At 50.6% G+C, this 15,838-nt stretch overlaps 1 protein-coding gene across 1 annotated transcript in view; it reads left to right on the top strand.

The window, feature by feature from the left end:
• ITGB5 (integrin subunit beta 5) overlaps positions 1 to 15,838 on the top strand; it is a 106,788-nt gene that overhangs the window by 36,499 nt on the left and 54,451 nt on the right. Inside the window, exon 5 of the mRNA XM_041002943.1 lies at positions 6,463 to 6,631. Coding sequence (XP_040858877.1) covers positions 6,463 to 6,631 — 169 coding nt within the window. The remainder of the gene's footprint in view (positions 1 to 6,462; positions 6,632 to 15,838) is intronic.

Genomic DNA, 15,838 nt, shown 5'->3' with positions numbered 1-15,838 from the left:
TGTTTTGACTGTTTTAAGTGTTCTTAAAGTGTTTCTTGAGCCCTGCACTGTTCTATGTTGGATTTCCTGGTATTCCTTTCTGGCAGCCCGTTTCTCAGGGAACGATCACTTTTTGATTGGTGCATCTACATCGGAGGCAGTTTTCCACCCGGAGGTCATGTGCCCTGGGTGTGCTGGCATTTCCACAGTGCAGAGTTTATGTTTGTTGCCCTGTGGGACTCAGCATATGGTTGGTTTCTCAGCTGGGAGCTTCTTTCCCATACAGCTAGTTGATTCTGATTGTCCAGGCCTGGAGTTTAGAGATTTTATGAGTGAGTTGTCTCGTTCATGGCCTGAGTGCATGTTAGCTGCCTTGCTGCTTGGCTGGGCCAATCGCTGGAGTCATCCGTTTCTGGTTTAAGTGGTACCACAGCTGTTTGGGGAACTTGGATTTGTGCAAAGAGCTCTGCACAGGCCTGGAGATCATTGTTTGCTCCTGGTAGCTTCCTGCTCCAAGCATTTAGGGCCTCTGTCAGGGTCTGACACATGAATTCCTGCTTGTCTCCCATCTGTTCTCTTTTATCATTTGTTGAGTGTTTGCCTCTTCATTTGTTGCACTTTGGATTTTCTCTTCTCAACTTTCAGTCTTGGCTATGTATTTAATTTTTTTTTTTTTAAAGATTATTTGAAACACAAAGTTAGAAGAAAGGGAGAGAGAGAGAGAAAGATCTTCCATCTGCTAGTTCACTCCTCAGATGGCCACAACTGCAGGGGCTGGTCCAGGCTGAAGCCAAGAGGAACCAAGAGCTTCATCTGGGTCTCCCACCTGGGTGGCAGGGCCCAAGTGGTTGAGCCATCTTCCACTGCTTAAATCAGGCCATTAGCCGGGAGCCAGATAAGAAGTAGAATAGCCAGAACGTGAACTGGTGCCCATATGGGGTGCTGGCATTGTAAGCAGCTTAACTCTATATATCACAATGCTGGCCCCTTAGTATATTAATATATATATATTTTTCTTTGTGTTATATTTTATTCAACAGTTCTGTGTGCTTAGAGTAAGTGGGAAATCTTTCTGTGTAAGAGGGCGCCCTTTCCAGGTCAGTTTCATGCCCGTTACCATCCTGATGCTAGCTTCCTGCTGGTGAGAACCCTGGGAGCAGCAGGTGGTGGCTCTGTCACCCAGATGGGAGAGCTGTCCTGTGTTCTTGGCTGCTGACTTTGGCCTAGCCCGGCCTCAGCTGCTGTGGGCTTGCACTGTGGGCTGATGAGAGGTCTCCCCTCTCTTCTCTCTCTCTCTTGCTCTGCCTTAGAAAAGAAAAAAAAATGTTAAAAAATTATTTTTTTCTGGATTTGCCTAGATCCAGTATCTTCAGATTGTAATCACTTTAAAAAATTTTTATTTTGCTTTTATTGCAAAGTCAAATATACAGAGAGGAAGATCTTCCATCCAATAATTCACTCCTCAAGTGATTGCAACAGCATGAGCTGCAGTGATCCGAAGCCAGGAGCCTCTTCCCGGTCTCCCACGTGGGTGCAGTATCCCAAGGCTTTGGGCCGTCCTCGACTGCTCTCCTAGGCCACAAGCAGGGACCTGGATGGGAAGCAGGACTGCTAGGATTAGAACCAGTGCCTGTATGGGATCCAGGCAAATTCAAAGTTAGGAGTTAAGCCGCTAGGCCCCAACTGAAGTCACTTTTTGCAAATATACATCTACCAGCTCTTTTATAATATATATTTCTCAATCTTCTGGTTTGTAATCCTGAATTCTGTAGATGTGCTTGGCCCTAACCTGGAGCTCAGCAGCACAAAGGGTGAGTGGGATAGTCTCAGGCACTGCCACAACTTGCCCTCAGGGGACATCTTTCAGGAGTGGGATACACAATCCACTATGGGCAACATCCTGCTCCAACAACCCCGGAGACACTGCATGATCTGTGTGACAAAGCTGCTTTCTTCCCCGGAAACAGTGTGGTCCATTCTCTGCAGGAAGTCTTCTCTGGTACACACATTTTCTAGTTCTTGATTATTCCACAGTAGTCGTCCTTTGCAGGTAAAAAATACCATTGCTGGGCCCGGTGGCGTGGCCTAGCGGCTGAAGTCCTTGCCTTAAACACCCCCGGGATCCCATGTGGCCGCCGGTTCTAATCCCAGCAGCTCCACTTCCCAGCCAGCTCCCTGCCTGTGGCCTGGGAAAGCAGTCGAGGACGGCCCAAAGCTTTGGGATCCTGCACCCGCGTGGGAGACCCGGAAGAGGTTCCTGGATCCTGGCTTCGGATCGGCATAGCATCAGCTGTTGTGCTCACTTGAGGAGTGAATCATTGGACGGAAGATCATCTTCTCTGTTTCTCCTCCTCTCTGTATATCTGACTTTCTGATAAAAATAAATAAATATTTTTTAAAAATGCCATTCCTGGCCCTGCCGCAATAGCCTATTGGCTAAATCCTTGCCTTGTATGCTCTGGGATCCCATATGGGTGCCTGTTTCTATCCTGGCTGCTCCGCTTGCCTTCCAGCTCCCTGCTTGTGGCCTGAGAAAGCAGCAGAGAATGGCCCAAAGCCTTGGGACCTTACACCTGCGTTGGATACTCAGAAGAAGCTCTTGGCTCCTGGCTTCAGACTGGCTCAGCTCCAGCCATTGCAGCCACTTGGGGAACAAACCTGTGGATGGGTCTTTCTCTGTCTCCTTCTCTGTGTAAATATGAGGTTCCACTAAAAATAAGTAAATCTCAAAAACACAAAAGCCTCTGCACGATAGCATAGCGGCTAAAGTCCTCACCTTGCACGCCCAGGATCCCATATGTGCGCTGGTTCTAATCCTAGCAACCCTGCTTCCCATCCAGCTCCCTGCTTGTGGCCTAGGAGAGCAGTCGAGGATGGCCCAAAGCCTTGAGACCGTGTATCCACGGGAGACCTGGAAGAGGCTCCTGTCTCCTGGCTTCGGGTTGGCTCAGCTTCAGTCGTTGTAGCCACTTGGGGAATAAACCATTGGATGGAAGATCTTCCTCCCTCTCTCCTCCTCTCTATATATCTGCCTTTCCAATAAAAATAAATAAATCGTAAAAAAAAAAATGTTACTACTTAACTGGTATCTGCAGGAAGTAGAGCTCTCAGGGAGATTTAAAAAAAATGCTGAGGTTCATGTGAGTTTTTCACCGTTCTGGTTTTACTTACTAAAACAGTAGCGTGATTCAGTTCTGCTCCTGTCTTTCTACAGCCTGCCTGCCTGCCTGTGCCCGTTCCCACCCCTGCCTCCTCCCCCGCCACCACACAGAGTTCTAAATCCTGGGCCAGAGTACCACAGGGGCATTAGAGCTAGGAGAGGAAGCAGGAATTCAGACACCTTGCCTTGGACCTGGACTCTGGATTTGTTAAGCAGAGGGCTGCAGAGGGGACCTCTATTATTCTTTTTCGAAGAGGAACATGTGAAGGTTTGGGAGGTCTGAGACTTAGGTTTATAAAGGCTGACCTGTCCAGCACAAGGAAGTGTGGGGAAGGAGAAGGGACAAGAGCAGCATCTGGCCAGGAAGGAAGGAAGGCCCCAGGCAACGACTGCAGCCAGTGTGCTGCAGGCTTGACTGCATAGAGCCAGCTGCTGATGGGGGACTCTGCCTGTGGGTGATGGTGAGGGATGGAGCAGGTGCTGTGGGGCTGGAATGGCTGCCACTGCAAGGAGCAGCACCTGCCTGGACCTGCCCTGGGGAGGTGCCTGCTAGCAATTACTAAACCTGTTTCCCGTCGCATGTGTGCACCTTGAATCAGGCCTCTCAGCTACTGCTTGTTTGAGAGGCTCCCTTGACACCACCATGGGCCCTGCCAGCTTGACCCAGCCTGTCTCCCTGCCAACCTCTTGCTGCTTTACTACCTGTGGCGTGGTCTTGCTCTGTCCTGGAGCTAGTCTGCTTCCTCCTGCTGCAGGACCCTCACATGCATTCTCCTCTTTGCCTGCCTCCTCCTCTTTCTCCCTTTGTCTTGTGAACGTGCTTATGAAACACTGCATGGCCATACATCAACACTGCATGGCCATACACCAACACTGCATGGCTGTACATCAACACTGCATGGCCGTACACCAACACTGCATGGCTATACACCAACACTGCATGGCCATACATCAACACTGCATGGCTATACACCAACACTGCATGGCTGTACACCAACACTGCATGGCCATACACCAACACTGCATGGCTGTACATCAACACTGCATGGCTATACACCAACACTGCATGGCCGTACATCAACACTGCATGGCCATAACATATAACACTGCATGGTGTACATCAACAGCATGGCTGAACATCAAACATGCATGGCCGTACACCAACACTGCATGGCCGTACACCAACACTGCATGGCCGTACACCAACACTGCATGGCTATACACCAACACTGCATGGCCGTACATTAACACTGCATGGCCGTACATCAACACTGCATGGCCGTACATCAACACTGCATGGCCGTACACCAACACTGCATGGCTATACATCAACACTGCATGGCTGTACATTAACACTGCATGGCTATACACCAACACTGCATGGCCGTACATCAACACTGCATGGCCGTACACCAACACTGCATGGCTGTACATCAACACTGCATGGCTGTACATCAACACTGCATGGCTGTACACCAACACTGCATGGCCGTACATCAACACTGCATGGCCGTACATCAACACTGCATGGCTATACACCAACACTGCATGGCCGTACACCAACACTGCATGGCTATACATCAACACTGCATGGCTGTACATTAACACTGCATGCGCTACAAACCGCATGGTGTACTCAACACTGCATGGCGTACATCAACACTGCATGGTGTACATAAACAGCGTGGCCGTACATCAAACACTTGCATGGCTGTACATTCAACACTTCATGGAGTACCAACACTGCATGGCTGTACACCAACACTGCATGGCTGTACACCAACACTGCGTGGCCATACATCAACACTGCATAGCTATACATCAAGCCAGACATTTTGAGAACTGTCGTTGGGAGCTGACCACCCCTGGGGCTCTCCATAGAACAGTGTCAAGGAGATTGCCTGCTCTTTCAGACGCAGCACTGTAACCCTGTTGGCTGGCCACGCTTCCTTCCATGTTTTCAAATATGATTTTCCGTTGGAATACTCTGTGTTTGTTAATGATTTCAGTTGCATTTTGGAGAGCTGGTGGTTCATCTTGGCAACATTTCAGGAAGAATATTTTTGTTGCTGTTACATTACTGTTTGCTATGCACCAGTGCATCCTGGTGGTCACTTGGAGTGGCTGACACGTAGAACTCACACACTCCTTTGTCCTGTGGCTGCAGCAGTGTTCATACCTGAAGTTGGCTTTGCAGGGTAACTCTGCTTCCCTGACTTTTGTTGTAGAACCCCCAAACCTCGACCCAGTCACCTAATGTGCAGCAAAGGCAGTTACTGCCATTGGGAGGTATAAGAGAATAGTGCTTATTGCCAGGTGCCATTCAAGAAGCTGCTGGGTAGCCTTTAAAAAAATTATTGGAAAGTGATATACACAGAGAGGAAGACAGAGAGGATTCACTCCCCAAGTGGTCACAAAGGTTGGAACTAAGTCTATACGAAGTCAGGAGCCCCTTCCGGGCCTCCCACATGGGTGCAGGTCCCGAAGCTCTGGGCTGTTCTCAACTGCTTTCCCAGGCCACAAGTAAGGAGCTGGATGGGAAGCAGGGCCACTGGGACATGAACCCATTCCCATATGGGATCCAGGTGTGTGCAAGGCCAGGACTGTAGCCACTAGGCTACCGTGCTGGGCCTGTAGCTATTTTTTAATTTCCAGGCTTCTCACGCGGTTAGGAATCAAGAACCTTAGAGACTAAAGTTGGGGTTGACAGGTGCCTGTTTGGCTCATGTCCATTCCTCTGCTTGGCCTTATAGTGCTTATGCCCTTCTTTGATTGGTCAGTTTTCCCATGTTCTGGGACTTTTAACAACAACATGGATGTAGTCTGGCAGCAAGTAGCTGCCTTTTGCCACAGCCTGTACAAACCTTCCAGAGAACCAAACATCTGAATGTTACCAGTATTGATGGCTCCGCAGTGTTGTGTCCTGGCACCAGGTGGGACTGGCAACAGGACTGCTTTAGTCCATTTGCAACCAGGAGAGTGAGCAAGGAAATGTGAAGCTAAGGAGTTGAGGCCAGAGGTCATAGGAGACCAGGGCTGGGCATTATCCACCATCTGCTTCCAAAGCCAGTGTGGAGGGGCTTGCTTTCACTCTGTGGGCAGTGTCCACCTCCCTCTGCCTAGGCTGACCCAGGCGTCCGCTGTCCTGGCTACAGCCAAGGGCTGGGTTGTTTGGCTGGTTCTCCCTCCAAGCTGTTCCAGTGCCACCATGTGGTAGATGCTGGGTGAATACTTCCAGGTACTTCCCTGTGTGGACATGGACAGAGCCCCCGGGTGGGATTTAGATGGACAAAATGACTGACCGTCTTCCTCTTTCTCTCTAGTTACAAATTGTTTCCCAACTGTGTGCCATCCTTTGGGTTCCGCCACCTGCTGCCCCTCACCGACAGAGTTGACAGCTTCAATGAGGAGGTTCGCAAGCAGAGGGTGTCCCGGAACCGCGATGCCCCTGAGGGCGGTTTTGATGCTGTGCTCCAGGCTGCTGTCTGCAAGGTACTGCCCTTCCCCCCACCCAACCATGCTTCTCTTGCTGCACTGGACAGGGCAAGAACAAGAGGAGCTGTGTAGGTGTTGGCACCTACTGCAGGAAGTGGCAGATGCTGAGCTGTCCTCACGCATGGCTTTGGTTCCCCCCTTACATCAGAGGGTGAGCTTAGTGCTGTCGGGAGAGAGCTCCAAGCAAGCAGATCCACAGGCTGGGCTTGGGTGTCTCTCCGCTGTCAGGGCGTGGTGAAGTTCATGGGATGCAGGCTTTGCCAGAAGACAGCTGTTCCGTGTTTATGCACTGGGCTTTTTCTGTTATCAGGAAGCGGGGGTAGGAGGGGGCAGGGGGTGGGAAGTAAAGGTCAGGCCTATGCATTACAGCTTGTAGACCTTAAAGATGGCTGTCTTGGGCACTCCCAGGAAGAAGAACTGTGCAGCATCTCTGACTGCATTGTTGACTTGTTCTACTTCTCTGCAATGTGCGGATCCTGGGAGAGGTTAGGAATGAGCTGAGCTCTGAGCGGCTGCGGTCTCTGTAAAGTGTATCAATGGAATGTTGGTCATCGCTCATTCCTAAAATAAGTTTCCAGCGGCGAAACAATGTAGGAGCAACATGTGATAAAAACAAGAATTGCTGTTGAACTCATTCCTGCAGCACATACTTCTCGGATGTTTATTCCTTTTCTCTCACAGGGCTCTTCAGGGAGTGTGTGTCGGGGTTCATGCTCTCTGAGACTCGAGGCAGGTGTGGCAGGACTCTTATGTTGGGGTCAGCGAGCAGCCATTAGAAGATCGGTCTGGGGAGAATGCAGCTGGTGTTCCCTGAGTGATGGCCAGCGTCAGATAGCTTGCGTCTACTCCGTGTTTGCCAGGAGAGCCGCAGATACCTTTTCTGAGCTGAAAGACAAACAGTCGACTGATGGACACAGAGCAGGGCGGTGTACAGCAAGCAGGATGGGTTGCTGCAGTTCTTGCCTGATCCCACTGAGGTTCTGCCCATTACCTACTCAGGGTGTCTCCTGGAGGGAAAGGTGGCCGTGGCTTCCCATCTGGTGTGGCTGCTGACTGTTGCCGTGGGACTGACTCTGAGGTCCCTGACGTTGTCTAGCAGTGTGAGAGAGCCAGACGGACCGCAGCGAGGATGCAGTCAGCTTTACATCTTCCGCATGCCTCCCAGCCTCACAGAGGAGCTGGTGAATTGGTTTCAGGATGAAACATTTTAGACTTCAGGTGTTGGATTGTGTGCACAGACAGAAAGCAGACTTCTTGGCAGGAAGCAGGGAGGGGATTCCTCTTTAGGGGTTATGGTAGGGGGAGGATCCAGTGAACCAGGCTAAGTGTCCAGTTGCATGATTCTGTAGAGTAGATGAATTGGAGCAGTGTGATTGAATACAGAGCCATAGTGATATTTGGAGTGCTGGTCCACTCTGCTGGCTGCAGAGCCTTCCTGTGCCATCCCCTGTGGATGGAGCATTTTGTCTTCTGAGTATTTCAGGGGAGGTGCCGGTAGGTTCACTGCCTGACCTGGTCCGGGCCTGCTGGCTGGGGTACACCCCACGAGCATGCTTCAGTCTAGCCCTGTGCAAGTTTGCCCTCATTCCCCACCATAGCCTTTGTCATCGGGAACGCCTGGAAAGGTGATAATAGCTCATGACAGTGTGGCCCTGTAAGCCCCTGATTTCTGTCATCACCCTCTCTTTGCCTTTCTGCTGTCAGTTGGTGTTAGTTCTGCATCGTTGTCACTCATTAGAAATCGCTTCTTTAGAATTAATTTCCTTTCCAGTTCACCACAGCCTTGCTTATAGTAGCAGAAATTTTGGAACTAGTGGCTATCTTTTGATGAAAGACTCTGTCAAGACATACCATTAAAAAATACGTAATGACCCGAATAATGCATAATGCCTGAGATGAATTAAAATGGAGCTGGGTAACAGGTTGTGGAACAGTGTGGACTACTATATGATCCTGTTTTGTGAACAAAAGGGAGCAAGACAGACAAGACCGAGGTGATGACAGTAGTTGCCTTAGGTGATCGAGATCCAAGGGTCCTTTAAAGAGACTGTAGAAAATGGAATTTAAAAAGCTTATGTTGGCACAGAAAAATTTTGAAACTCACAAATATTGTTTCCCTACTACATGTTTTCTATGAACTTTTTGAAGACCTCTTCATATGCATACATTTCAATTTTTTTGGCTGCCAAATTAATTCAATTTTTCATTCCGTTTTCCCACTAACATTTAGCAGTTTTCTTATGTATGTAGTTTTTATTTTTTACTTTACGACTGGGTGGTTTTGCTTTTATGTTTACCTTCATTTCTTCAGTGAATCTGCATTTTTAAAAAATTAGTATTGAACACATTCAAAATAGAATCAACTTAGGCCTGTGCCTGCATTATTGAGCTCTACCCGCTGCCCACTCATGGCCAGTTGTGATCCTTTTGTGTCCCCAAGGGCCTTAGCCCCTGTTGTTTGCACCAAATCTTGGTGGCATTCCTAACTCCTCCCTGCTTTGTTTACTGAGTTTTCCGCCTCCTGCTTTGCCCTGTCACTTCATCTTGCTAACTGTGCATAACTGGGAGAGCAGGTCCCAGAGCTCCTGGCCTTGTGCCTCCCAAGGCTGGAGTGGGCCTGGCAGTTCCCCTGCAGGCTGTGTGCCCGCTTCCTCTGACCCTGCACCCTTGGAGATGGCTCTGATAACAGGTGTACCTCAGAGCACTCTGGGGAGCCCTGTGGATTCCTTCCCCCAAGTAGACTGCAAGTTACCTTTTGGTGAAAATGGGGCTGTGGACTGGTGCTCAATCCAGCCTCTGTGGCCTGCGCTGTGATTCCCAGGAAGCAATTCTTTGTTCCTCTTTCGGCTGACTGCTTCTATGAATGGAAGTTTTGGGTTCTGTTCTCTCTTCTCCCCACAGATCACATTGCTATAGAGGCAGTTGAACAGCACCCACAGCTGAAGGACCCTGTGTTACATTAGGATAGGCATTCGTTTTACAGGATACTCCTCCCTGCTGGGTTGGAATTGGAGAATACCACTGCCTCTAATCTCTCCTCTTTATCTGGAAGCCAGTGACTGAAGCCATTGATGCTTTCGGTTAATCTGCATAGTGAGTTCTCCCCTTACCACCTTTCTGATTCTCCCAGGACTTCTCCAGAAGCTGGCTCTGGGATGTTCTGAAATTGTGCAGGTGGAAGTGGTTCAGACGAGGGGTCCAGATGGAAACTGTGGTTGCATTCCTGTTTGCCCTGACCGTGGCTTTGGGAGGACCCTGGAGAGCTCTGGGCTCCCACCTGTCCATTGGTACTCAGCTTGCAGGTCAGAGGAGTTCCTTTAGGTTTGAGCACGGCCAGATGCCTCCTGGTCGCACAGTAATCCCATGGATTGTTTTTTCAGCCAACCAGAAAATATCTGGGGAACCCCATGTACTTGCCTTGGGTCTTGGCAGTGCCGGCAAATGCAGCCAGTCCAGTGCTGTGCAGTGTCCTAGCATTGGATTTGGGGAGGTTTTTTTGAAAGAATGTTGGGGGAGCGCCCCCTGTTGCTTTGTTCCTCAAATGCCTGCAGAATCCTGCCCCCACACTGCTCCCGTAACCCTGACTGTCTGATTCCTCTTTGTGTGTGACATATACACAGCATTCTGTCCTCTCAGAAGCAGGTGTGTGCTAAAGTATTAGAGTAATCAAGGATGCTTTTTGTCCAGGGCATTGCTTGAGAATGGATCCAGTCTCACTGGGAGACTTCCTCAGGAATATGCGAGCTGTGGCCCTGCAGAGATGGAACCAGGCCTTGGTCTGGCCTGCTGTCATCTGTGGACCAGGTGTTGAGTGTCTGGTGTCTTGGTTCTTCTGAAAGCCCCCACAGTGTATTGGTGGTATAGGAATTAAGTCTGAGATCACCTCCCCACCAAGGGGTGACTCTGAAACATGAAGGAGGTCCAGGGTGAGGTGTTTATGAAACCCGCTCTCGAGAGCAGTGACCAGCAGGTGGAAGCAGGCGGGCTCTCATAAGTTTAGTTTCTCCATCATTCCCCAGTTTGAACAACTCTAAACATACACAGCATTGGGAGGGCAGGGAATGAATGGGGTTGGGTGCTTCTGGGCAAATAGGGGAGGGAAGAGAGGGTTACTCTGTGTCACAGTTGAAACTGTTGGGAAGATGGAAATTAGCCCATGTGTGAGTGAGGTCCTGAAAGCCAAAGTTACTTTAAAAAAGATGGTAGCAGGCTGGAACCACCGTTAGAAGCAGCCCTGGTATTTCACCTTACAAAGTACTACCCATGTTCTGGCAGCTCTGTGGGTGGCCCCAGACGTCCCTCAATGGATCCCTTCTGCCTGGCACCTGGTAGGCAACTCATCCCATAACATTTGGCTGTAAAACCTTGGAAGGAATTTTACCTAATTCACACCCAACAAATCCTTTATCGAGAAAGAGGAAAGAGACAGGAAGAATTGGCCCTATGCTGTTAAACCTTGCCAGCCTACCTGCCACTCTTGTCTGGATTCTTTCTTGCACAGAAATAAGAACCTGTTCCGCTCCTCTTTGCTAAGCAAGCTCATCAGTGTTTTCATTTGACCTGCTTTGCACATAGGGTCTGGGCCCTGGCATCATGGTTTGACTTAGGCTAAGCGAAGTTATTAGGAATGTATACCACTTGGGATCAGCATTGTGAGGTTGCATTTTAAGCCACTGCCTGTAGTATGGGCACCAGTTTGATTCCTGACTGCTTCACTTCCCATCCAGCTCCCTGCTAATGCACCGGGGAAAGCAGCAGAAGATGGCCAAGTCCTTGAGCACTTGCACCCACGTGAGAGTCTCACATAAAGTCCTGGCTTTGGTGTGGACCAGCCCCAACCATGTGGCCATTTGGGGTAGCAAATCTTTCTCCATCTCTCTAACTCTGCCTTCCACATTTAAAAAAAATTTTTTTTTTTTTTTAAAAACCACACTATTGTGTTTCTTCTAATAGTGGTGGGTGGTTCCCATTTTACAGATGACACGGCCAGCCGTCACAGGGATGAAGGATAACTTTTCTCCATGAGGAATGGGACAGGGTTTGGTGGATCCTGAACCCGACACCCAGTGACTGGACGCTTTGGGGAGCAGTAGCAGCAGCAGGCAGCGAGGGGCTCTGAGTTCTGGATTCTGTGGTCCTCACTTCAGCTCTGTCTGCTGCTGAATCCAGGCTCCAGAGCATATGCACCTGCTGCTGGGGGCGGGGCTGGAGGGGAGGGCTGCAGGGGCATCTTCCAGCTGTGCCCGTCCTGTGTCTTTCAGACCATCCCCTTTCTCTCCGAGTCCTCCTCGATTTTCGCTTTTTCTTTGTCCTGGTTCAGCTTGAGTGAGGCCCGGCAGGGGCTCCTGCAGATGCCGTAAGAGGTGCACAGTGCCCCAGTCTGAGAGTCAGGCCAGCTACTGAGGAGGGTTAGAGGGGGTGAGGGAGCTCATCTCTGTCTTCCTCCTTCCCTGTTCCCTTGTATGGCTTTGCTGTCTTGTTGCCCAATTGTTTTTTAGGCCTCCGATTTGCATCGTTTTTCCAAGAACTTTGTTTTCCCTTGAGGAAGACAACACCCTCTCAGGTGCCTCCCAGTCACCTGAAGAATTCAGGCTGCTGGGCCTTGGGGTTCTGGAGCTGGATCCAGGACTTCCTGCTTCTCCTCTCCCCTTCTCTCCCCTCTACTCCCGTGGTGCCTTTAGGAGAACTGTATTTAAGTATTGGACTTCTTGCTCACACCCCTGCCTGCCCCAGATCCCGTGGCGCTATCATTAGAAGGGGTGAGTGACTGTCGCCTACCCTCAGCTCTCTGGGTTGCACGTGAGCATGAATTGATGTGCACCTGCAAGTATGTCCACTGGTTGCTGGGTTTCCACCAGTTCAGTCTCCTGTCTACCCACTGTGGCTTGCGTGCTGTGGGTATCACCGGCCTGCCCACAGCTGCTGTACTGAGATGAGAGGCAGGTGGGAGTAGCATCATGCTGCGGGCCTGCCCTCTGCCCTGCTCTCCCTGATGCCCAACCACGGGAGGGAAGGCCAGGAGGCAGCCATGGTGACTGAGAGTGTCTGGTTCTGGCATCAATTTAGGGGTTCCTGCTTGCTTGGGATATCTGTGGTGAAAAAGAGAAAATACAGATCTTCTCCAGTGCTGAGTTCCCAGCACAGTGACCTGGACTCAGCTGCTCAGACTCAGCGCGCCCTCTGCCCACGCTCTTTCCTCTGCTCAGAATAGCCCTCCCCCCGCGTTCCTGTCTTTCTCTGATTATTATTAATAGACTTTTTATTTAAACAACTATTTTTGGCTCACAGCAAAGTTGAACCATAAGCAGAGTTCACCAGCTCACCCCCTCCTCACCTACCACATACTATGCCTGTGAGCTAGAGTTGGCATGTTGCCCCCTCCACGGTCTGTGGGTCCCGGGAGCTCCATGTGGGTGGCTGGTGCCCACCACTGATGTATCCCGTGGAGAAGTGCACTGCCCAGAGCGTACCTGAGTCTTCATCCGCTTACCCCTTGCTCTGATTCTGTTTTCCTTTCACTATCTCCCCCACCCCTGTCCTGTGTATGACCTTCCAGTCAAGGTTGCAGCCCCCAGCAGTAAGCCCTAGCCTGTTGTGTCCCAGCTGCCATCCCGTTTGTCTTTGCACTGTCACCCAGATATTGTTTTGCTTTAAGATGCTGAGGAGACACTCATAGCTGTGTGTTCCCAGCACCGCCCTTATTGCCTGGCACCAAAAAGATCCCCACTGAGCACCTGGTGGGCAGATGTGCTTAGGACACTCAAGTATGCACAGGTCCTCCTGACTGAAGCCAGCCCACCCATCCCAGGTTGCCTCCGTAGCCTTTACAGTGCTTCCTGCCACATGTCAAAGCAGCATGGCTGGGTGGTGGTGGTGAGTGTTTGGTGCAGAGATTCTAGTCCTGGCTCTGCTCTGATCCACCTGCCTTCTGATACACACCTTGGGAGGCAACAGGTGATGGCACCTGGATGGAGATCTAGGCTTCAAACCTGGCCCAGCCCTGCCTGTGGAAGGTATCTGGGAAATTTCAAGTTTTTGTAAAGCAGCACTAGAAGTACTGTTACTTGGCAGTGACTTACAATTCAAAACATATGTGTTGGGTGCCTGGCAAATGCAAAGGGGATGTGGTTTGGATGCTGGAAGGTTGAACCCTGATGCGATGTGATGGAGGAGATGACAGCCTTTCAGACCTGCTGGGAGATCTTGGGTCACAGGGCGCTGCTCGAGGTGGTGGGGCAGCAGGGGTAGGATGCTGGTTTTCTGGGGTGAATGCTGACTAGAACAAGTTGTTCCTGAAGCCGAGCAGACCGCTGTGGTGTTGTCTCTGGCCACTTCCTGTTGTGGCTGGCCCGTGTGTCCCTCTCCATGACGCCATCTGCCACGAGGTCCACACCAGAGCCAGGCTGGTGCTGGGCCCAAGTCCCTCTGGGACGATGTGCTGAGCCAACCTCTTTGCTTTGGAAAGCACCCTGCCTCTGGGATTTGGGTGTCTTGGACCTTTGCAGTGGGTCCAAGAAGACCTCCTCAGTGTGCGCCTTGGACGTTTTCTGCTGTACCTTGCTGGGGTTTTAGCTCGATGTGGATGTCTATTGCCTGAGTCAGTTATTTTTCCCCCCAAGGAAAGAAATACTACACTTTCTGGCCTCATAAAGTTTAACCACAAAACCTTTTTTAAAAAGCGATTTCATTGCAAAGTATGGGTGGAAGCAGGCAAAACAAACTACTAATGAGAACATGTTTATTGTTCTGAAGTGGTAGAGCCATGCTACAGTGTTAGCCAGTCTTCGGGAGAGGCTGGCTTGTTTTCTTTGTGTACCACGTTGGCATGAGGACTCCTTAGCACCCAGCTCAGATCTGCAATGGAATCTGCCTGCTGCCTGGGAAGTCAGTGCTTTTCCTGCCCTCTCCTCTCCCCAAAGCCAGGTATCTTCCTGTGTGCCTAATTCTCTTGCTTATCTAAAAGGTTGAAGGACAAAGTGTTTGGTTCTTAGATTGTGCACTTGTGCAAGACCCCCCCGTTCAGTGCTGTGCGGGCAATAGCCACAGGGCCTATGTCCCACAGGAGTGGGAAAACTGACGCATACACAGCCTATGCAAGCTCCATGGACAGAGCAGCTCCCTGGTTCAGGGGTGAATTGCAGCCCCTGCTCCCTCACAGGCTTGCCGGTTCTCTCTGCTTCCCTGTGGAGCTCTGATGCTGGCCCTGCTACTAATAACAACCTCTTCCTGGCTTGGTGCTCATGAGAGTCAGGTGCTGAGCAAAGTACTCAACAGATGCCCCATGGAGTGTCTGGTCCTGTCCCCTTGGGAAGAAGAAACAAGGCTAAGAAAGGCTGAGCAACTTCTCAGAGGTCTTACAGGTGGAAACGACAGAGCCAGCAACAGAAATGGTCCCCACATACCATGTACTTGATCGTATTGCTAAAGCACCTGCCATCTTTGGGCATCATTTGGGATCAGAGATGGGGGGGGTGGGCTTCCAGAGAGAATGCGGTTGCCATCTAAACCATTTGCTGTGTAGCCCCAGTGGGATCCTCTCCAGGGTGACCGCTGTGGGAGCCACTTTCCTCTGAGGCTAAGAACTTCCTCTTTATTCAGAGTTCTGAGACGATAGCCAGCCCCCCGTGGGGTTTCTAGGGAGACTGCTGGTACCATCCCAAGTCCAGCCCAGCCCTTGCAGCAAGCCAACTTTGTCTTTGCCCTTACCTCACCTATCTGTAAAATGGGAGCTCAGGTCTGGAAGGTGTCTCAAGCTACAGGCTTTGCTCCTACAGCTGGTATTGTTGCTGAAAAGAAATTTTTTCCGGCCTGATTGAAACAGCAGTGTTGTATTAAGTGCGGTTGAACACTGTTTTCAGGGAGAGCATTTGAGTGTTGTCCCTACATGAGCAAGCCAAGGTCAGTAAGCCACCTGCAGGAAACTGTCTTCACAGACAGCAGGGGTGGGGAAGTGTCGGGGTGGAAGGCGGCTTTCTCAAATGTTCGGAAGTTGGTGCCAGGCCCTGCCCTGCTCTCCATAAATGTCCTTGAGTCTACTTCCCATACTGGCCATGCTCTGTGTACTCCACATGTGTGTACACGGCCACTGTGAGGTGGATCTGGGAACCACCCGCGTGTCATGAGTGTGTTGGCAGGTTCAGCCACCACACATACACTGGTCTCGTGCTCCAGGACGGAGTTGGCTCTGGAGAGCCACTGTCCTGG

Source organism: Ochotona curzoniae, unplaced genomic scaffold (assembly GCF_017591425.1).
Source record: "Ochotona curzoniae isolate NIBS_2020 unplaced genomic scaffold, NIBS_Ocur_1.0 scaffold_2587, whole genome shotgun sequence".
Lineage (NCBI taxonomy): Eukaryota > Metazoa > Chordata > Mammalia > Lagomorpha > Ochotonidae > Ochotona > Ochotona curzoniae.
This window is presented reverse-complemented; position numbering and strand designations above follow the sequence as displayed.